Here is a 24,434-nt window from a genome sequence, read left to right as displayed (position 1 = left end):
TTGGAAGAAGCAAGGAACTTTTTAGGGTGACAAAAATGTTCTATATTGTTACATTTGTCAGAACTCCTCTGACTGTATTTTTTCATTTTTTGAGAGTATGTTTACTTTTTATTGATTTTTAAAGAGAGGGAAGTGGGGGCACCGATGTGAGAGAAAAACATGGATTAGTTGCCTCCCGCACACACCCCGAATGGGTCTTAAACCTGCAAACTGGGCTTATGCCCGGACCGGCAATCGAACCAGCAACCCTTAGGTGCACTGGAAACGATACTCAACCGAGTCACATGGCCAGGGCCTAACTCATTTATTTGTAAACAGTGACAACTTTATTTTAGTCAAGTTATTTTTCAGAAGCATGTTAGACCATCAAATGGAAATGTAATGCAGGCAGGTGGATATAAAGTTTGGAGTTTGGGGAAGAGGTCTAAAGACAAAAATTTGAGGAGTTGTCAGTACATAAAAAGGCATTTAAAGAGATAAGCCTGGATGAGGTCCCTAACAGACTGAGTGCAGATAAAGAGAACAGAAAAAATCCAAAGGCTCAGTCCAAAATCAATCTAATATTTGGAAATGGGATAGAAAACAGAAAAAGGAGACTGAATAGGAATGGCCAGTGAAATAGAAGGAAAATCAAAAGGTGATGTCCTGGAAGCCAAGCGCTTCAAGAAGGAAAGATCAACAGAACTAAACACTACTGACAGGTCAAATGAGATGAGGACTGAATTCACTGTCTTTATTCCCTTCAGGAACACAATCCCATGTAAACATTCTTTGTTCTGAATGAGTAACTCACACTACTAGGTTCAATCTGTACTAATAAAAATCACTGTGTATTTTTAAATCAAACTGTTACTCCTGAAATGGAAGCAGTAGTATGTTAATCTATTTTAAACATGATGCTTATTTTTGGTCACTATTTGGTATTCTAAGTATTCTGGTAAATAATCACCTCTGATGTTTACCACTTTTACTCTGGCCTCATCAAACCCCAAACATTTCCACATTTAAGCATCAAGCTGTGCTACAACTTTTTCCAAGATGTGATCTTTATTTCACTAGTAGGTTAAAATGTAACATAAGAAAATATAACACTTGGATAGTAAAAGATTACTACCCAATGAGTACTAAAGGACACAAACAGAAGACTCCTCATACAAATGCAGAAAGTCACAGAGAAATATAAATATATTTTGGCACAAATGCAAAAGACTCAGTCCAACACACACATACAGGATGCATATTGTGGTCCAAATCTTTTTACCCTGAGCTAAACAATGTAAAAGGCTCAGCTTACGGCAGTCATGTTCTTATCTATTTAAAGATACACTTTTAATACTGGGCTCCTGCTGCTGTGAAAATTTTGATATGAAAACATTTCAAGTCCTCTTTCAAAGCCAAAGGAATAGCTTCTTCAGATAATCTGGTCCCTTTCAAGGTAATTCATTTTCACGAGAACAAGAGTTAGTATAGTAATGAGAGTTCCTGGCCAGGACAATGAAATATTCTCCCAGATAAGTCCATTCAAACTTAAATTCTAAAAACAAATTGAGCATACATTCTTCACAAAGCCACAGGCACTAATGGTGCATGCAACACACTGCAATCCTAATTATTCCATCTGGGCAAAGAATATTTGCAGTTCACAGCAATTCCTGATATAAGAAAAGAATACTAAAATAAGCCATTATCAAGTGTGTGTTCATATATATAGACTGACTCAGACCTTCTAGGTCAAAATATTTTTTCTGAGCTTTTTGGCAGTTTCATTAAGCAGATATATTCCTTGACATGAACACTTCAGTCCTCTCTGATTAGATAGCAAGTTGTTCCTAAATCTGCCACTATTAAGTAGCAGCTAAAATCAGAAAATTCTTGGTACAGCTTAAAATTTATTATTTTTCATTTCAGAAAAATTCAGCTAGAGCTAAGTTACAGTACATAATTCTCCAATGACAAAGTAGCAAAGCTCAAGATTATTGCTGCCTTTGTTTTCATTTACATAGGAACAACAAAGGTAATGGTACTTTTCACTCTCCCATCAGTTTACTACATTGATTCTTGCTTATCACCAAATACACAGTAGTATCCTCTTGTGTTGTTGAAGAATTGCTACTTTCATGCAACAAAAGTAGATTTTGTTTAATCCTTTGTCAGTTTAAAAAAAAAAAAGTTCAGGCCTTATGATATCAGGAAATGCAGAAACAAAATCCTCCAAGTAACTAAATGAATCAATTACATTTACCTTTTTAAAACAAGTTTAGGCCTAAAATAAGTAACCTACAAGAACATGTTAAATAAAAAATTGTAGCATGTTTGTACATCCCAAGGTAAGTATATAACAACCTTCTTTGTCCTTTTGTACAATAGACTTCTAATTAGCATAACCTTTTCAAAATTACTTTCCTGTGTTTCAGAGATTATTTGGACCCTGGAGGACATGGGATGGGAAGAAGGGAAGGAATTATTTAAAGTATCTGCAAAAGAAACATGGCTATGTAATTCCTACGCAAATGTTTGTTAACTTCCCTTGGCATAAAAACAGTGATGTCATTCCACAGAGCAGTACAGCAGAGTTATAATGAACACCAAGTTTTTAGATCACTGACACTTAAGGAAATTAAGAATATTACTCAAAAATCTCCTCTCCCTAGAGTACCACATCTGTGGAAGAGGAGCGTGTGCCCATCTGGGGTTATATACATACTCAACATCAACAAAACTGAAGTCATTTTTCCTTGCACAACAGGAAACGTTGTGTGTTTTTCCCTTCACTCTGAGCAATGAAAGCCATGACTTTAAATGGCTCTGTATAAAAACACACGAAGGGTGGGTCATAGTCTATTAGTAAAAGCAGCGCAAGAACAAGAACTCCTCTTCCTTTAAAATAAAACCTAAAAAAGAACTAAAAAATTCCTTTTTACATTTGAAAATTATTTTATCTTTGCTTATATTTTCTCTACTCTAAACACAGATTAATACCTTTAAAGAGAGCATAAACAGAGCTTATGAATTTGCAATGTGCTCTCACACCAAAAGCAACCTGCACATTAATTTTTTCTCCTCTAGTAAGCACTAAAAATATCCAAACTTGAGTCCAGTGAGAACAATATAAACTATTTTTTACTATAATATCAACAATATTTATCAACAATATTTACTACAGCATGACTTACAGTTTATTTCTTAATCTTTTAGGAATCAAATAAAATACAACTACTTCTTCAGATTTAAAATTACCTCAAATTAATTGGAATGCCAACTCTACAGCTACATGAAATTGTAAAACAGTTGCAAAACTTGAGGCAGCATGACTATATCCCTTTCTATTAATATTTAACATAACTAAACTCAGAGAAACTGCAAATATTTCATGCCGGTTTTGTCAAATGTCATGGTTCAAATTACAGGTCAACATCCAAACTTACAATTGAAATCACTACAAAACCAGCATAACGTTTTAAACAAAGGGCAGTTCAACCAACCTGTCATGGACAGTTCAGATTTCTACATCCTAATTAGTTAAAAAGTTACTCAACTATTTATACATATTTTTTACATTTATTACCTATCAGGAATAAACCTGCTGTTTTCACTTTCTACCTGTGTCACATTTATCTTAAGTCTTAACACTTCTGGATCTTTTAACCATTAGAGATCAACCATCAAATTACTTCAACAAGTAGAAATAGCAACACCGCTCCCAAACAGCAATTTCTGCATTGCTAGACACTTATCTAGTTGGTAGATTTATACCATTGTTCATTCTTAGTTCCTTAAACGTAAAAAAATACCCACAGAATGGTGGCATACCTCTAAATTGGTTTAAATATGGCACAAAGTTATTTTTAGTTAGGTTCAAGTTTTAAAAAGACACTAATCATTCTTTTCAAAGGCTAATCTACTCAAGTTCCTCCCATAATAAAAAAATAAAAAGCTTAATTTGTCCCCTTTGGAAAGAAGAAATGTTATTTATATAACACTCAAGCAAAAGGAGATTGGAATAATAGGATAATAGACCTGATATCAAATCAGGGTCAGGGTCATACCTATTGTTAATAAAAATAAGTTTGACATTTATCCTAATGATCTTTTCAAACACTAGCATGGTAAAATGTCATTTATGTGTACTTTCGAATGTAATTCTTTTTAAAAAAAAAACACACAAAAACTCTACTTCTATGCAAAGTACAAAGGAAGAAAACTACCATATACCTTAGAAACTGGTTCTTATTCATGAAAAAAAAATACAAGAAACATTCATGTAACATTTATTTGAGATCTAGTATTTATTTTATTCCCTCCTTGTATGCTAGAAAGATGCAAAGACAAACACTTCCAACTATTCAGACAGATCATTCCACAGTTGTAACTTTCATCATAGTTCTCAAAGCAGTCTGGTGAGGTCAGCTCACAAACAGCTTAAGGAGTAAAACTAGAAATTGGTGGTAGTTGTATCAGGCTACATAACAGCCTCTCCAAAGAATATGAAGTAACAGAACTAAAATGTGCTGGCAACATGCCAAGAGTCTGGATGGAATATAGCTTTGAGCAACAAATACCCAGAGCTTACAGTATACAGCAATTCATCATCTCTTACCCTGCAGTTTGATTTTCCTTGTTTTAATTCCAAAATAGCCATATATAACAGGTATTTAACTCTACCAATTCTCCATATTTGTAACTTGAAAGGCACTGGGCTTGCAATGATTTGGTAAACTAAATACATACCCTAAAAAGAAAAATGACTTTCATACTATGTGAAGATGAGGAAGGTAAAATAGATAATTATATTGATACTGTTCTGCATAGAATAGCCTTTACTCTCTAAGGGTTATACTGCCCTCAATTTAGTTTCAAAGGCTTGGATTTTTCTATAGTGTCAGTTCTGACGGAATATCTCTGCAACCGGTTGGTATTTAGAATTAGTCAACCTTCTCAGCAATTTAATAAAGAATTAATCCTGTCAGATCAAATGACATAATTTTGGTCAAAATTCCAGACATTAGTCAAAATGTTACTTTTATAATTTCATCTTTATTGAATCATAATATTAAAACAATAACAAACTCTAATTCTAAGTCTGTCACTTTCTAAACATATATTCTTTCTAAAAAGCCAAAAGAAAATGCAGTTATTTTAGGCAAAAGAAAGAATCATATTCAACTCAAATCAACACACATTTAACATCTATTTTGTGCCAGACATTATGCTGAGAACTAAAGAAACAAAGATAAATATGTATGTACATCGTCTCACAGAACTGACAATCTAGTTGGGGAAACTGACCCGCTTATAAATCAATCAGACCAGCAGGTGTAGCTCAGTGGTTGAGCATCGACCTATGAACCAGGAGGTCACAGTTCGATTCCCAGTCAGGGCACATGCCAGGGTTACAGGCTCAATCCCCATTAGAGGGTATGCAGGAAGCAGTCAATTGATTATCTTTCTCTCATCACTGATATTTCTATCTCTCTCCCTTCCTCTCTGAAATCAATAAAAATCAATCAGCCCAGTGGGTGTGGCTCAGTGGTTGAGCAGTCAACCCATGCACCAAGAGGTGGCTGATTCGATTCCCCATCAGGGCACATACCCAGGTAGTGAGCTCATTTCTCTCTCATCGATGTTCCTATCGCTCTCTCCCTCTCCTTTCCTTGCTCTCTAAAACCAATAAAAACATTTTTTAAATCAATCAATAAAATAAATCTCAATCTCTCTCATTCTGTGTATGTATGTGTGTGTGTGTGTGTTCTAGTACCTACAGGAACAAAAACACTGGTACCACCCCAGATATGTAATTAAGTCTGCCATAAAGGACAAAATCTTCAGAAAACATAAGCTATGTCTTAAAGGATGAGAATTTCACAAGGGAAAGTCGAATATCGCAGGCCAAGGACAGAATGAGCAAAAGCAAGAAATCACAAAACATGGCATGTGTGAGGAAGCCCATGTGACAAGGCTAAGAATAACAATTTCTGATTCACGTGCTACTACATGACAGGCATCACTAATCAACTAAAACATGTTTAAAGTCCATATGAGACTCAAACTCCTTCTCAACAGATAACCCAAAACCAATGGAAGGAACAAGTTCATGTGATGAAATTTACGAGCTATCCTGAGTCTGGGAATAGAAAATGGTGGGACTTGAGACTAGAAGGATAAATAAAGGACAGATTATGAATGACTATGATGCTAGGCTAAGGAGTTTAAATTTTATCCTGTGGACAACAGAGGCTGAACAAAGGATTTTATGAAGAATATTGAAATGATCAACTCTGGAAGATGTGTAAACAATGCATCTGGACAGATAGAATAAAGGCATAAAGAACAGTTAATATGCTATTGCAATAGTCTAGGAAAGATATAATGAGGCCTGAATTTCAGCAATGGCAAAAATCTACTGCAGGTTCCAAAAAAAAAAATGGAGTGTTTTAGATTTTATAATCCATGATTTTAAAGCAAGAATTTGAGAAAAATTAGTATTCTATTTAGAATTCCCAAATAATACTCAAAAAGGAAAAGATAAGACAACATAAGGTAAAGACTAGAATTAAAGAAGTGAATCACAATAATACTCAAGATTACCCAAGACTATAAATTCAGAAATAGATATTTCAGGTTTAGCATCAAGAAAGAGAACATCCTCATGACCAGACTAATACTCAGCAAGTCTTTTCTTCCTGAGGGCACTAATATTCTAGCCAAGCAACAAACACTACTCACCTTACATGCCCCTACAATGCAGGGTCAAATGCACACTCCCAGTGAGATGCAGAAAGCACAAAAGTCAAATTTAAAACCAAAGTCTGAAACCATATAGGAGTTCCACTTTAGCCAAACATTTAAAACTACATATTTCTTTTTAAAAACATAAATAATATGAAACAAATCTTCTGGAAATATTACTGTCCTACCATTAACTAATTCATATCCCAGCCTTTAAACTCTAAGATTCTTTATGTGGAATGCAATCTATTTTAGCACTTTGGGCAGTATGCAAAAAAAAGAAGAAAAAAAAAAAAAGCAACACTCCTATCACTTCTGCAGAATGTTTAATAGATGAAATTATTCTAATTAAAAATAAAAGCTTCATTGTAACTCTAAGGACAAAGATAGTCAAAGAGTTTTTCTATTTTGGAAAAAGATTCTTTAGCTGTTGCAAACAGGCTAATGTAGTGATGTGAAATCCAAGGACAACATGTTAACAACCATGCTAGAAAAGCTAGCATTACTGTTTTAAGACCTAAGGATATTCACATTAAGGATAAAATTATCCTGTCATGAATGCCAACAATTCACTTCATACTACATAGGCACATATTCAAGGGCACTACTTTGTTTTCAACCCAATTCTTTTGTGTCCCAGTAATGAACTCTCAAATTGGGATTATCTTCCTCCTAAAATAAGCTAAAATGAAAAATAGGAACTCCGGAGACAAATTTGTGGTATACTGTTTATTCTGATCAAGCAAATCTAATGAACACTTTATCATAATCTATCTCTTTTCCAGAAAGATATGGATTAGCTAGTCAGGAGCAGGGTCTACTTCTCATGATGTCATTCCAAAGCCATTGCTAAATGTTACACATGTTTTGCTTCCTTCAAATCACAAAATAAGTCATCCCAAGACTGAGGTCAAATTCCATTCCAACCAAAAGCTCTGCAAACTGAAAGTAATGGTCCACTTACTAGGTAATAGTCAAAGACTAAATTCCAGAAGAACCCTCCTCCTGTATCTCAACTGTCCCCCGCCCCCCCCCCCCCCCCCCCGCAAAACCATTCCTCTCATTTTAGCTCATTGTAATGGAATGTGACCTGTAGTTAAGGGCTTTTCCATTCCTTACTTACTACTACTCAGAGAACAGATCTGCTCTGTCTCATTAAGGTAATATATGTTTTAAAAGAAAAAAGTGAAGTGCTATTAGATGTTAATCACATAACAATTAGAACAAACAAAACATAAATTGGTTTACTAGATTTCTCATGTATGACAGTTAGAACAAGTGTATATACTAGTAAATGACAACTGAATATTTAACTTAATATTTTTACTTTAGGACACTGGTCAGACATCTAAAAAATGATTTGTATGACTCCTCACAAATTAGGTAGGGAAGGAGAAGTTAAAACTACAACTACTTAAATAAATCTTCACACACAAAATTACTATGAACATCTTTTCACGACAAATCATATTTTTATCATTGAAGTTACACACTTTTAAGCATCCAATGTAGAGAGAGGAGGGAAATATTTAAGAAATGTACTTCAAAGTCTAAAATTAAACACATCTGGCCCCGTCTTTTCCCTCCCCTCCCCCAGGCATGGTAGCTTTACCTTTCTCTCTTCTAAGCATGAAGAGCCCTTCTTCTGCCTCTGTATCTTGTTTCCGGAGCCCATTTCTCCTACAGCTCACTTCTACCTCTGTGATTTTCTAAATAAACTTTCTCTTACAATTTGAAGGGGAAAAAATTAAATTCAACACATCTATCTGGGATTCAGTTTCTTGTTTAAAAAAAAAATAAGGTATTAGAGCTACTGTGATACTTTCACCCGTTTTAAAATAAACAACTTTTATGATTTATTTTAGACAAAACATATCCCAAGATAACCCCCTTAAGGATATATTTTACTTACATTCTTCCTACACCTTCATACATGTTAGTCTCGTCTACCAAAGTCATAATCTCTGTATCTGTAAGATGGGCATGCTTTTTCGTTCTGTTTAGCTGTTCAATCTGTATGTCTGCAAGCTTCACCTTCTGTTGAGTGTCAATAACTTTAGCTTGAAGCTCTGTGAAGGCCTAATAAAAACAAGTCCTTGATTTAGTAGGTGAAATACTTTATAGGAAACATTTAAGTCAAATCCAAATATGTTAAAATAAAGCATGCTAACCAGAGGCAAAGCTGTGAAATTTACTAAACCAAACATCAATAAAAGATAGTATAATTGTAATCAATCAAGCCACTAGGCTAACTACTGAATTTACCCTGTCCTCAGAATATGGAATCATTTTGAAGCAGAAATAAATGCACATTAAATAATAGTCCTATCAAGCAGCAGGTGCTCAAGGAGTAATAAAAGTAACAAATGTAACAGTCAGAGGATGAAACCCAGAGATCCAAAACAAGAACCAGAAAGGGAACAACAACTCTCTACATTTGTATTGCTCAACTAGGTTTCAAAGCACTTTCCCACATTTGTTTCAAATAGTAATATAGGTACCTTAATAAAATGAGAACACTGAGGGATATAATAAGTATCTCATTTACTCCTCTCAAATCCTATGAGTTATGGTGGCAGTTTCATCATAACAGTTTATAAATTAAGTAAATGTGATAAAGAGAGTTAAGTGGCTTGCACAGGGTTGAACAACTATCGGGAGGAAAGGCAGGTACTTAAATCCATTTCTTCTGACCTCCAGTTCAGGAATCTTTTTATTCTATTGTCTACAGTAATATCCAGAATATAAATATTTTTAAGAGAAAGAAAAACACACATTAGTATTAGAATTGCATCATGATCTTCACATGCGTAGACAAAGCCAAATTTGACCCTTATGTACACTTAAAGATAAACACAGTTCGTGAATACTCTTGTTTAAGTGCCTGGAATGACTGTCACATGCTGTCAAATTTATGCCTTAATAATATTTGTGACTGCAATACATGGCAAAGGCTACTACTTAACTTTTATTCTGACTTGATTCTCACCTACTAGTAAGGTTTCAAAATATTCATTTGGGAGGAAGGGAGGAGCCTGAACTTTCCTATTAGTCTCCAGGCAAAAATAATATTAATAATAATTTATATTAGAAGTCAAAATTTTTAAACAAGTTTCTTTAATTTAATTGTCAAAACTACCCAATTTAAGGCTGAAATCATTTTCTTAGTTTGCATTCATTGCCCACAGGTTTCTTAGCAACAAATTTAAATACTGGGAGGTGAGTCCATTCACAGCTGTATGCTATTGTTAGCTCTTTTACTAAACCCTGACTTACATTTGAACCTTAAACAGAATAAAAAAGGTAAACTTTTAGAATGCTTTAAGCATTCTTAAAATGAATTTTGTTTTGCATGCAAAATTACAGGTACTACCTGACTGTTCGGTACACAGTTCGCTAAGGAAACTGGTGTATTGTTAAAGCTGAGATACTACAGCGTGAGAGAACACCACCGAAGGGCCAAATTTACAAGTTTCAAAACAAGAATGACAAAAAGTAAGATACATGCATAAATCCTCACAGCAGTAACAACTTCAGTGTTTAAGATCTACAGCTATTTCAGCTGTCCTATTGCTTACGCACAGACTGACCAGAAGGCAGTCTTAAGTAAAATGTGTTCTTCTCAAGAACCTAAACTAATAGCCAAAAGGTGTGGAGTCAGGCAGGGGATACTGGATTCGACCCCGACCTTTGACTGCGTCTTTTCTGGAACTCCGTTTCCTTTTCTAGAAAAGGACAGGTTTAAAGTAGATGAAGCCTAGGATTCTTTTCCATCCCCGTCCCCCTCCTACCTCCCTCCCACCCCAAAAAAATACGATTTGGGGTCAGTAGAGATGTTAGAATCCTGACAACTGGTGGTGAAAACGTTTCTGAATGACAACACACTTATAAGCAATTGAAGAGATAAACCTAATTTCTTCCGATATCAATTTTATTTCGAAAACTTCACGGGACTTGTTTCTTTTCTTCGACAACTCCTGCAAAAACGGTGGGGGGAGGGGGGCCACAGCCCCGAGATGAGCATTGCTATGAGCATATCTAACTCTGAACTGTAGCGCGACCTTCCCAAGTTTGGGGTGCATAAGAGGCCTAAAAGCACAGGCCGGACAAGGGACGACAGGACAAGCCCGTTATCCGCCCGCCAGACTCAACCCAACCCACCCAGCCGGCTCTTCCCCAGCAAAAGCCGCTCGCCCCCCACTCCAACCTCAGGGGACCCGCTCCCGTCTTAGGATCCCGGGATATCACCCCCCAGCTCCCTGGGGCCTCTTTCCTTCCGCAAGACTCCAGTCTCCTCGAGATTCTTGTCCACAGGTCCCTCAGCGACCAAAGGGGAGCCTCGGCCTCCTCCACACGCTTTCTTACCTTCTTCAGCTCCAGATCCACGGGCGCCGCCATCTTGGCTCCCTCTCCGCGCCTGCGCGGTGGGGAAAGCCGGAAAGTGTGCGGGGGAAGGGCGCGCCTTGGCGATTTGACTCTTCCCTCCTTCCTTCTGCGCCTGCGCCGCAGGAGGGGGGGGAGGGGGCTAGTTAGCTTCTTCCTTTCTTCCCCGCTAGTAACTCTTTTTTTAAAAATATATTTTATTGATTTTTTACAGAGAGGAAGGGAGAGGGATAGAGAGTTAGAAACATAGATCAGCTGCCTCCTGCACACTCCCCACTGGGGAAGTGCCCGCAAGCAAGGTACATGCCCTTAGACCAGAATCGAACCTGGGGCCCTTGAGTCCACAGGCCGACGCTCTATCCACTGAGCCAAACCGGCCGGGCCCGGTTAGTAACTCGTGAAAGATCCCAGGTTACGATTCAGTCTGCGGACCCCCTGTGATCTATCAGGCCTGGCCTAGTTCTCCACATCCTTCCAGACACAACACTACACGCAGATTTCGTGTATGGTTTTAAGCATTTTAACAAATTGCTTAGTTTGTGCTACTAAATTGAGATGTATGTAGATCAGGCCAAACCTCTTTAGTCATTCAGCTAGTCCCTGTGCTGTCAGGGATGAGAAGAAAAAAAAAAAAATCAGCCTGAGCATCAGGTATGCCAGTATGGAGAAGACCAGAATGCTACTAAAGTGTCCTTCCCAAAGAACTTATTTCTCCTGAACTCTCCTGAAGACCTTTTGGCACAGTGGTTCTCAGGAGAGGCCAAATAAGTTTGTTTAAATATATATACATATTCATTCTCTGGTCCTTATCCCAAATTTATTTACTTAGAATCTTTGAGTTTGGGGTCCAGGTTCTCACACTTCTGCAAACAGCCTTTATGACCTGATGCAAGTCATCTGCAGACCACATTTTGAGAATTTGCTGTATATGGCCAAATTTGAACAAGAAGGATGGATAGAAATTGGACTTTTGAAAAATGGAAGAAATGGATGTTTTACCTACTCTATAAACTTGTGAGGGAGGGTAAAGGACGAAAATTTGGAACCAGCCAAATCTGGATTGAAGGTTTGGTCTACCTTAACCATAGGTCTGTCTGGTTCCATTTACTGTGTGGCAGTAGAGTTTTTCTTCTCTTTTAATTTTAGAATAACAATATTGACCTAACAGGGTTATCACCTGAAGTTTTTTTGGCTGTGAATTCTTCCATTGGGAGCATTTGCTGTTCTTTCTTGTGACAGTTGATTTTCTCATATGACATAAGTTTTTGTCTAAAAACCTATCTTCAGTGTCTATTGTGTCCTGGGCTGTGTAAACATCCCTAAGGGTAGGTTCACATTCACTTCTACCAAAGCCCTATGAGATTCATGGTTCTAGACCAGTTCTTACGTTAATTCTTGATAAATATGAGTGAAGCATATTTGGGCGAAAATAAAACTTTCTCTGACCATAAAGTTGGCAGAATGTGATATACATTTATGGACTGGAAGCCACTGTATTATTTTTCCATATCTCCTTTTTTAAAATATATTTTATTGATTTTTTACAGAGAGGAAAGGAGTGGGATAGAGTTAGAAACATTGATCAGCTGCCTCCTGCACACCCGCTACTGGGGATGTGCCCACAACCAAGGTACATGCCCTTGACCAGAATCGAACCTGGGAGCTTTTAGTCCACAGGCCGACGCTCTATCCACTGAGCCAAACTGGTGAGGGCCATACCTCTTTTTCATTTAGGTCTTCAAAACAAAGTTATTTTCTTTCTCTCTCTAGAGCTTCTAAAATGGCAGGAAAAGATTATCTATGAAAGCCTTGCAGTAGTACTTGGACACTTGCCTAGAGAATAACCAGAATGTGCTAGCTTCTATTATTTCAGAGGAAAAAACAGACTTCACACTGAAGGCTTCACTAATATAGGAATATACTACTTCTGGGGTTTAATAAGCTATGAAAATTTAGAAAAGTGATCTCCTATTATCCCTCAGCTCTGCCTTACCCATGCTCAATACATTTATTTATTCCTTCAACAAATATTTTTTAACATATGTTAGGCACCCTTCTCCCTTCTCTCCCCACAGAAAATAAAATATGTTAGGCACTGATCTAGACCCTTGGGATATAACAGTAGCAAAAGACAAACTCCCTGACCTCATGGGGCACATATGCCAGTGGGGAAAGATAAACAATAAACATGCAAACAAATATTTTAAATATTAATGTGTTTCTAAGGAAGGAAATAGCAGTGTGGTTAGAGACTGACTGGGTGGAGGCTACTTAGGTGTAGGAAGCTCTCTAGAGGGAGATGAGACCAGAAAAATGAGAATGAGCCAGCTATTCAAAGAACTGGGGAAGAGCATCCCAGACAGAAGGAATAATAAGAACAAAGAGTTTAGGATGGGAACAGGCTTGGCATATTTGAAGAACCAAAGGAAGAAGCTGAGTGGGGAGAATTGTAAAAGGTGACATCAGAGAGTTGGGCAGGGGGCCAGACCATAAAAGGCTTTGTAAGCTATGGTCAGGGTTAGAATGTTATTTTGAGCGTGATCTGAAGCCATTGAATGATTTCAAGAAGGGGATTGAAATGATCTGAAGAGATTGATATGATCTCATTTTAAAGAGATGAGTGTGGGTTCTAGGTGGAGAATGGATTGGAGGGAGCAAGAGTAGAAACAAAGAGAGCAGTTAAAAGACTATTGCAATAGTACAAGAGATGATGATGGTAGGTCAGCGGTTCTCAACCTGTGGGTCGAGACCCCTTTGGGGGTTGAACGACCCTTTCACAGGGGTCGCCTAAGACCATCGGAAAACACATATATAATTACATATTGTTTTTGTGATTAATCACTATGCTTTCATTATGTTCAATTTATAACAATGAAAATACATCCTGCATATCAGATATTTACATTACGATTCATAACAGTAGCAAAATTACAGTTATGAAGTAGCAACGAAAATAATTTTATGGTTGGGGGTCACCACAACATGAGGAACTGTATTAAAGGGTCGCAGCATTAGGAAGGTTGAGAACCACTGGTCTAGGTGAAGATGACAGCACTGGAGATAGAAGCAGATGTATTCAGGTAGAGGTTACTGAACTTGATGAAGGAATGGGTTGGGGGTAGGGGTTGGCAATGAAAAAAGAGGAATCAAAGATCATTCCTAATCTCCAAATAATAATGTTGAGTGAAAGAAGCCAGAAAAAAAAAAGTAACATACTATATGATTTTATGTATATAACATTCTAGAAAATGCAAACAAATCTAAAGTGACAAAAAGATCAGTGGTTGCCAGATAGTAGCTGCCATGAGGGAAACTAGGGAGGAGGCAGAAGGAAGGGAGTACAAAGGAGCATTAGATCACACTTGTGGTGATGGATATGTTTATGATCTCTTAATTGTGGTGATGGTTTCCTGAGCGGGAACTTATTAAAGTGTATACTTTAATGTATTTAGTTTATTGTATGTCAATTATACCTCAATAAAGTTGTTTTAAACGGAAAACAAAGACTCCTAGGTTTTAGAACTGAGCAAACTAGTTGAATGGTAATGTCTTTTACTGAGAAGAGAAAGTTAATTCTTATGATATAGCCTGCATGCAGTCTCAAAGCCACTCTGTAGGAATAATAAGAATAATCCATCCTCCTATAAATAGACCATATTAATTGAGAGTATAGGTCAGAGACCCAAAATAGCAATGAATGAAACAATATAGAAGCTTATTTCTCTTTGTCACAATCAACCAGGCATAAGCACTGTAGGGTAAGTATCTCATTCCACAATGCCAGGGTTCCCCACCCCCTTCTATCTTATCTATATGTTCCAAAATGACTCCTCACCACCAGGTCTGCAGCCTAGCTAGAAGGAAGGGGAAAAGTAAGGGCAAGCTCACTTCTTCTCTTTAAAGGCATGTCCTAGCCCTGAACAGTCTGGCTTGGTGGATAGAGCATCAGCCTTCGGACTGAAAGGTCCCAGGTTCGATTCCGGTCAAGGGCATGTACCTTGGTTGCGGGCACATCCCCAGTAGGAGGTGTGCAGGAGGCAGCTGATCGATGTTTCTCTCTCATCAATGTTTCTAACTCTCTATCCCTCGCCCTTCCTCTCTGTAAAAAAACAATAAAATGTATTTTAAAATTTTTAAATAAAATAAAAATAAAGGCATGTCCTAGAAGTTGTAATAGTTCTGTTGATATCACATTGGCCCAAAAAGAATCACATGGCCATTCGTGGCTGCAAGAAAGGCTGGGAAATGTAGTTATTATAGGCAACTATGTGTCTAGTTAAACTTCCTCTCAGACTGAATGAATCCTTCAGAGTCTATCTAGTTAAATACCAGTAATTCAATTATTATGAAAAGGAAATAGAAAACAGTTATTGTGTGTGGGGGGGGGGGGGGATTAGAAGTTTCTGACATCAGAGCTTTTCAGCTTACAAAGTCATTTGATTTCCACAACTTTGAAAGATAGATAGACTCTGAAGGATTCATTCAGTCTGAGAGGAAGTTTAGCAGAATGGTTAAGTGTATAGGCTTTGGAGTCTGACATCCTAGTCAAATTCTGTTTCCACCAAGGGTGTCAGACTCCAAGGAAAATTACTTAACTTCTCAGAGCTTCAACTGTAAAATAGACACAATAATAGTACCAATCTCATAGGTTGTTATGAGGATTAGATGTGTGATAATGCATGCAAAGTGCCTAATATAGTTGTACCTAATCAACATTATGTGTCAAGTATGGTGAACCTGCAGATAAACAAAAGAGCAGTTCACAGTACAGTGGGGGATTCAATAGAGAGTCATCAAAGAATATGAAAATTCTGCTGTAGAGGAAGTGACCACATGAGGTAAAGTGATTTCCAAAAGACAAAGAGAAATCAGAATTACAGCAGTCATTCAGACTCTGAGGGATTAAACCTAAAGTAATGGAAGAAGAGAGCCCCAGAGATTATCAGCTCTTCAAAATTCCTGTCCTGTATTGAGCAAGTTCTCTCTCTCTCTCTCTCTCTCTCTCTCTCTCTCTCTCCTCACCTGAGGATATTTTTTTCATTGATTAATATATATATATATATATATATATATATATATATATATATATATATTTAACTGTTTCAGAGAGGAAGGGAAAGGGAGAGAGAAAGAGAAACATCAATGATAAATCATTGATCAACTGCCTCCTACATGCCCCCTACTGGGGATGGAGCCCACAACTCAGGCATGTGCCCTGACCGGGAATTGAATCTGTGACCTCTTGGTTCATGGGTCAGCACTCAACCACTGAGCCTCACCAGTCAGGCCCCATTGATTTTTTAACAGACAGTGGAAGGGAGGGGGAGAGATAGTGAGAGAGAAACATCATGTGAGAGAGTCACATCAATTATTTGCCACTCTCCCCCCCCCCCCCAACTTCATCCCCCCACCACACACACACACACACACACACACACCCATACTCTGACCATGGCCAGGATCAGGATCGAGCCTGCAACTGAGGCACATGCTCTTGACTAGAATCAAACCTGTGACCTTTCAGTCCGTGGGCCAATGCTCTAACCACTGAGTAACCAGTTAGGGTGAGCAAGTGCTCCCTTAATTCTGCCTTTTCTCAGCTGCTTTTCATTACTTAAATAACTTCTTTGATAACATTTCTATAAAAGGTTGACCAAACAACATGATTCACCCAAGACTACAGCAGTTTTTATACTGAAAGGTCTGTGTTCTGGGAAATCCCTCAGTCCTGGGCAGGTTGGGCTAGTTGGTCACCCAACATGTAGAGCAGCGGTTCTCAACCTGTGGGTCACGACCCCTTTGGTGGTCGAACGACCCTTTCACAGGGGTCGCCTAAGACCATCCTGCATATCAGATATCTACATTACGATTCATAACAGTAGCAAAATTACAGTTATGAAGTAGCAACGAAAATAATTTTATGGTTGGGTCACAACATGAGGAACTGTATTTAAAGGGCCAGAACATTGAGAACCACTGGGTAGAGCCTTATGGAGAGTCAGTGTAGTGCCTGGAGGCAGATTGCCTGAATTCAGATCTTAGCCCCTTCATGTATCAGGTGTTAGGACAGTGATGGCGAACCTTTTGAGCTCGGCCTGTCAGCATTTTGAAAAACCCTAACTTAACTCTGGCCGTGTCACATCTAGAAATTTTTTTATATTTGCAACCATAGCAAAACAAAGATTTATATTTTTGATATTTATTTTATATATTTAAATGCCATTTAACAAAGAAAAATCAAACAAAAAAATGAGTTCGCGTGTCACCTCTGACACGCGTGTCATAGGTTCGCCATCACTGTGTTAGGACCTTAAGCAAGTAACTTTACTGTAGCTCATTTTTCCAACATGAAAAATGGGGATGATGCAGTATAGTAACTACCTCACAGGGTCACTGTGAGGATTAAATAACATATACTATTTAGAATAGTGCCTAGAACGTTGTGTTTGCTGTGAGCATTTTTATAAACCTACTGCCTTCTGGTTTATTTCACTTTGTCTCACACATCCCCTTGCTCTGTCATCCTTTCTGGATGTCTCCAGACCCTCGCTTCAAGCTCTCAGTCATTTCACCAAAGGCAAGGGAAAGACATGTAACACAAGAAACTCTCTGGCCTGTGGGTAGCCTCAGAGAGTATTAAATTGAATTAAATAAGATTGAAGGCTTTTAAGACTTTCTCCCAAGTGGGCAGCCTCCGAATAACAGGGACATCTGCACCTGTATCCTTGGAAAATAAATTCTGTACAAATGCCCGCCTTGGAGGATGGGATGAGGTAAGGCATTTGTAAGGCTTGCATGATAGTTCGTTGAGAGCCTCAGAGACAGGGATGGGGACTGAGTCTCCCCAAGTGACACATTTGCCAAGAAACTCTGAGGTAGCTCTTCCGGCTGCCAAAGTAAGGTTTGGGGCTGGGACCTTCCTAGGAGGGGAAGGGGGCTTAGTTGTACTTACCAAATGAAACAGTCATTGGAAACTATGCAAGGAGAGGAAGTGAGTCGTAGGCAGGAACTGGTGGTGGCTTTTCCCCAGGCACCTTGCCACATCTGATTCAATATGTTTATGAAAAGTCCAAAGAAAGTGAATGTAAGTTCATTAGATGATTTAAGCCTTTGTAAGAGATGAAGCTAGGTAACAGAACATAACAAAGGCTGAGTTATTTATGCCATTGCTCAGCAGAGAAAGTAAGGGTGTGGGGCCAAGAATAGGAAAGAAATAAAATCAGGGAAATCAAAAGCCTCGTGGAGAATCCACCAGCTCACCCCAAGTGGAAAAAGTTCATGATCCTTTAAAACAGGAAGAGAAATACAATGGTGTTGAGTTGAAATCTGGACAAAACTCACCATGCATTTTATAAATAGGCACCAAAAAGTAGCAGTGCAAAGGAATGTTTTTTTCACCCTCAGAGCTCTACCTAGGACAAGGTGACTAAAGCTTTTCCACAGAGCACCAACATTTAGCAGCTCCAAAAGTTTTAAAATTTATTTTGAATTGTGAGAAACTAAAAAAAATAATAATATTTTTTCTACTATAAATTAGAAATGAAAAAAATAATATTTTTCCTATTATAAATGGATTGTAGCACCTATAAGCAAGAAATTTAGTCAAAATAGGAAGCCCCACATAGTCTACCTTATTACTCTCGTATACTAGGATAGCCACAGGAAACTCCAGGCTTATGCTGACCAGTTTAGCCTCCACAGTGCAAAGAGACAATGCCTCTTTCCTTCATGGTTCCAGAAAGAGTGCTGGGATTGGATTTCCCTGGCCTAGCTTGGGCCATGTGGCCATCATTGAAACAATCACAATAGCCAGAGACATGGAATGATTTGATTGGCCAGGTGTAGGTCATCTAGCCTTTCCTGTAAGAGTAGGAGTACCAGCCTCACCCAAAAAACACATGGACTGAGCTTAAGTTGGGAAAAGTGTCTTCTTTACAAAAGAATAAGCTAACGCCCTATCCAGTTTGGCTCAGTGGATAGAGCCTAAGCCTGTGGACTGAAGAGTCCCAAGTTCAATTCCAGTCAAGGGCACATGCCTGGGTTGTGGGCTCAGTAGGGGGCGTGCAGGAGGCAGCTGATCAATGATTCTCGCTCATCATTGATGTTTCTCTCTCTCTCTCTCCCTCTCCCTTCCTCTCAGAAATAAATAAAAATATATCAAAAGAGTAAACTATCAAAGGAAGAGGAAATGGACATCACAATGAGAGAAAAAAATATAAATCTCCACTATGCCAAAATTTCAACTTTTTCAATCCTCTCTCCTAATGAATAAACCAATTTCATTTCAATGGCTACCTAAAATTCATGATGGTGAACCCCTATTCTTCCCCAGAGTGCTGGTGAGACCTCAAGGTAACGGTCTTGCTTTGTAATGGAGTCTTTGGATCATTGGACATGAAAGGTCCCATCCAAGGGAACCAAATCTATACTTAATGTTGTTTGGCTTTTCTAGCTCAGAAACATTAAGTACTGTCTCTCTGTTTCATTAAACACAAATTGTAGCAGCCACTGTTGATAGGATTGTGGAAGTTACCACTTCCTATTGTCCCCTCAGCTAAGGTCAAATGCCACAGCCTGCATCTGGGAAGATGGCAAAGTGTGGCTGGCTGTGGGTGAGTAGCCGCAGTGACCTCACAGGTCCTTCTTTCTAACCACAGTGATTAGTAGATTGCATAAGAGGTCACTAGCAGGAATACTTATCCTGGAACATCAGAATCTGAGGGCAGAAGGCCATATAATCAAGGGGAAAATAGTCCAAGGGAAACCTATTAGTCTATCCATTTGTCACATATCTCCATTGTGTTCAGCCATCTGAAGTACAGGGTGCTGTATAAAAATTTCAGCAAAGAATTCTAGACTCAAAGAGCTGGAAGGGACCTTTGAGTTTTTCTGGTCTACCACTTCACTTTATAGTTGAGAAAAATGAGGCTCACGAGGAGAAGTGATCAGCCAAGGACATAGCAAATGGTGGCCAAGCTAAGACTAGAGCCTAGTCTTGAATTCCCTTCCAGAGTTCCTTCCATTTCACCCCATGGCCTCTCTTGGTGGATTCCAGTAAGACTACTACTGAGTCTCACCCAGAACAATTTGGAGTCAAGAGGCTCCATTTGTCTCAGGAATAAGGGGCTCCTTTTTGTAGGTATGTGGTAAAACAACTATAATCAATAACAGCTACCAGAAATGCCAACGAGGAAGAAAGACCAACACCCTACCCACCAGATTTATGGCTTAAAAAAACAGCAGAGATCAGCTTGATCCCACATGGTGACTAATTTCACCGAATGGTAACCCCTTGCCTCATTATATGCTCATTGTAATACATGAGCATGCTAAATGACACTCTCCAAAGGCAATGATTGGAAACGGAAAGCCAATATAAAGACACAAAATGGCTGACAGAGCTCCTCTGAGGAGTCTCCACCCCTTTCCAGGGATCCTGTATTCCTTCCCCTTAATCAAGGAAGCAAATTCTGCTAAATGAGGGGCTGCTCTGCCTGTGGAGTAGCCCACTCTCTGTCTCAGGGTTCCACTAATAAACTGACTTTCGCTTTATGCTGGTTCACATTTGAATTCTTTGCTGCACAAAGCCAAGAACCCACAGTGGGTCAGGACCCTCTGGTTCCCAACCCCCCCCCCCCCCCCCCCCCCCCCCCCCCTCCACCGCAGGCTTGCCTCACTTCAATGGCACTTAAGACATATAGATCTTGAAAAGGGTCTCCATCCCAGAGCACCAAGAGAAGAAGAAATAGAAGAAACTCCAGGGCTCTGGTCCCTGCAGCAAATGTGGGCTGTGCACTGGGAATTGGGGATATTCCATAAATACACTAGGATGTCTATGATATACTTAGCAGTATATGCTAAATGTTGTACCTGTAAGGCTTTTTTCTGTGGATCAGGATGAGCATATCTCCTCAGCATCTCAAAGGAGCTGATAACCCTCAAAAGGTTAAATGATCGTTTAAAAGTGGGTTGTCATCAGAGATAGCAGAAAAGCTTTAAAAGCACTGGTAGTTGGGCCCCTCCCTCTGAGAGGTGCTTCAGCGGATCTGTGCTGGGCCCAAAGAATCTGCATTTTTTAGAAGCTCACCAGGCTTAGAAGCTACAGCTCTAGAAGAAAATACTAATGAAAATGCTTTTCTGTAAGGGAAAGGGAAAATTGCCTCAGGATTTGGCATGTTAAAGCCATTTTGATGTAAATAATCCAGGTATTTATGACAAAGAAAAATTAGAATTCCTGGAAAGGAGAGGGAGTTGAAACCCCAGAGGTCTTAGAGAAAACAGTGGCATTCAGAAGAAGGCCAAGGTTCTGTTACATTGCATTGTGACCATAGTTTAACCCCCAGCAAACCAGCTCTTTAGTACATACTCTGTTTCCCTGACTGTATCCTTCAGGGCTCATCAGATTCTGTGAATCCCCAATCCTCAGGGTAATAGAACATCAGTGCAAACCCATCACACTTGGCATTTTTATAATTTCTGAATAAAAAACTACTCACACATTGACTTGGTTTATTTATGCTTGAAGCACATATTTAAGTGTCTACCAGTTGCTAAGTACTGCTCTAGCAGTCCTCATGACCCTTACAATCTGGCAAGGGACTGGGTTCATTTCACAGTCTTACTGAGAATTGGGGTTATAAGGAGATCTTCCCCTTTATTTTAGTGGCTTCATCACACCAGTTTCTCTTCTATTCCTAGAACACACCAAGTCTTTTCTTTCCTCCAGGCTTCACACATGCTGGCTCGAACATTCTTACCGGTACTCTGCCCATTCATCTGCAACTAAACCTGTGGTGTCAGCTGCAATGGCCTTTTCTTGAAGAGGCCTTTAACTGTCTCCTCAATTTAAAGTAGTCCCCGCCCCTTCCCGCCCCCGTTATCCTCTCCCAGAGCATCTTACACTTTTTCTGGATGGCATTTATCACAACTTTAATAGTACATTTATTTGTGTGATTATTTTTAAACTTCACTAAAAAAAGTAATTCATACAATAAACACATATTAAATGAGAACTGTATACCATATAACAGGAAAAGAAAATTAGCTCCCTGCTCTTGATGTGGGGAGCCGATACAGGGTTAAGCCTCGGACTGACCTGTTGGCAAAGTCACAAATAAGTCCCAGCTTAGAGGGCACAGTCCTCTTAGCATAATTAGGCTTGACCTTATAACGCTCCCCAGATCTTATCTGGGAAGCTAATGGGCTGAGGGAAGTGCAGGAAGTGGCCAAAACAAGTGAAACTCACAAGAACTGTGTAACTATAGTAACCACTACCTTGTTTACCTCTGACTATAAAATAAAGGCTCAGCTTGCCTGTGGATCTCTCTCTGTGGCCTCAGCCAGGCATAGGAAGATCCATGGAGACTAAAGAGAGCTAGAGAGTTCTAGAGAGTTCTGAACGCCGTCTCCGTGTAAAACATTCTTTGCCGACTCTGTCCACACCTTTGGAAACCCCTGGCCCGCTGGGCCTGGCCCCTGGCACCCCAATATTTCCAAATTATCTCTTGTCTCTTCTCTTTCATTTGTGTGCGGCTCCTCTTCAGATCCTGAACCCTGAACCACGAGGGAGGGACGTGGAGGGAAACATTTACAACCTCTTGACCACATGGAGGGAAACATTAACAACATCTTGACCCCTGATTTTCAGTTCTTCTTCCCACAGGCAAATGCTATTATCATGTATATTCTATAGGTATCCTATGTAGTTTTGTGGGTCCATGTAATTATTTATTAAGTGGCTATCTCCTCTACTAGACTGAGGGTGGGTACTGTGTCTATTTGTTCATTGCATTATTCCTGGTACTTGTCACATAATCAGCACTTTGTAGGTGTTAGTGGAATGAATGAATAGATGTTAAAAGAACAGAGAGATTGGGTCAATATCTAAACTGCCAGCTCTTGTGCATCTTCCCTGACCCTGCTCAGCACTGAGCACACAGTAAACTTTCCTGATGCTCCTGTGCTCCCTTAACTCTCAGTTTATACCTGTGAGAGCAGCTTCTCAGACGGTGCTGAAATTATTGTTCACTTGTTTGTCTGTCTCTCCCAGAAGACGGTGAGCTCCTCGAGGGCAAAGACCACGTTTTACTCTTCTGGAATGCTGTGCTAAGCATCCTGGAAGTCAGTGAATACTCTCTGACTGGCTGCTTATCTAATCTGACTCATCCGACTGTTGGCTCCTTTGCCACGCTCTCAAACTCTGCCCGTTTGCAGCCTGTGAGAGCCGTTCAGAGTTGTTATTTTTCCAATAAAGACTAGTGTTTTCTTCGAAAGCTCGAAACTTAGAGAGATGCACTTCACTTGAACCTAACTGCAGATTCTCATTTCTTTTAAGGACTAGTTTCCTTACCTATAAAAGGGGGATACTTGTGCCGACCTTCCAGGGCTGTGATCATTGCACGAGGTCGTATGGAAAAGCATCAAGCGCATCAAGGCAGTTGTTCACTTTCCCACGCCCTCCAGCAAAAAGAAGAGTCTCAGTGCCCGTTTTGCTAAAATGAAGAAGTCTCTGCATGGAAAGTAGGGTCAGGCAGACAGGAACTTTAATTCCGACCCCAGTTCAAACATCATTGAGACAGTGCTGTGAGAATCATTAATAAGGAAGACAATTAAACAAGGACTTGAAGTATAATGTTTGCATGTCAAAGAAACTGCTGAGTGATGCATCCTCAGAACACAATACAGAGACCTAGATGGTCCCCTCAAGGTCACATACAGTCTGGTCCATGCCTGCCCCTTCTGTCTCATCTTGCTGCACTCCTCCCTCTCCTCTAGGTCCCAGCCATTTGAACTTCCTTTGTTCTTCCTGTACCCTTTTGATGCCAGGATTTTGCATATGCTCTTTTATCTGTCTGTCACTCACTTATCCTATAATTCTAAACTTGAAAATTTCTTCCCCCAGGAACACGTCTCTTGACCTCCTGAACCAGATTTCATGACTGTGCTATAGGCTACCCCCATAGAACCATGTTCTTCCTCTTTCATAGAACTCATTACCGATATGAGTTCCCAAAGGGCCTTCATTCAACCATTTATTTATTTCCAATATTCTTACTATGTACCAGGCATTGGTCTGGAGGCTAGGGATACAGTTATAGGCAAGCTAAGCCACAGACCCTACTTATGACACATTCTAGTGAGAGAGACAGACAATAAACAAATAAGCAATTAATACAGAGACCTCTGCCTTGTTCACTGCTACATTTATAGAACTAGACATAGTATTTAACACCTAGCAGATATTCAATAAATGCCTGTTGAGGTGAAGGAAGTGAAGTGAGGGTGAATGGCAACCAGCCTCAGTGAAGGCCTGTGTCAGAGTGAAT

The 24,434-nt window shown here is 39.2% G+C and overlaps 1 protein-coding gene across 1 annotated transcript in view; it reads right to left on the bottom strand.

Moving 5' to 3' along the window:
• Positions 1-11,195, bottom strand: part of PFDN1 (prefoldin subunit 1) — a 57,448-nt gene extending 46,253 nt beyond the window's left edge. Inside the window, exons 1-2 of the mRNA XM_070417137.1 lie at positions 11,092-11,195; positions 8,639-8,805 (exon numbers count right to left, since the gene is read on the bottom strand). Of these exons, the coding sequence (XP_070273238.1) occupies positions 8,639-8,805; positions 11,092-11,124 (200 nt within the window). The 5' untranslated portion in view covers positions 11,125-11,195. The remainder of the gene's footprint in view (positions 1-8,638; positions 8,806-11,091) is intronic.
• Between the last annotated feature and the right edge of the window lie 13,239 nt (positions 11,196-24,434).

Source organism: Myotis yumanensis, unplaced genomic scaffold (assembly GCF_028538775.1).
Source record: "Myotis yumanensis isolate MYYU_CA2020_CCGP unplaced genomic scaffold, mMyoYum1.0.hap1 SCAF_5, whole genome shotgun sequence".
Classification (NCBI taxonomy): domain Eukaryota; kingdom Metazoa; phylum Chordata; class Mammalia; order Chiroptera; family Vespertilionidae; genus Myotis; species Myotis yumanensis.
This window is presented reverse-complemented; position numbering and strand designations above follow the sequence as displayed.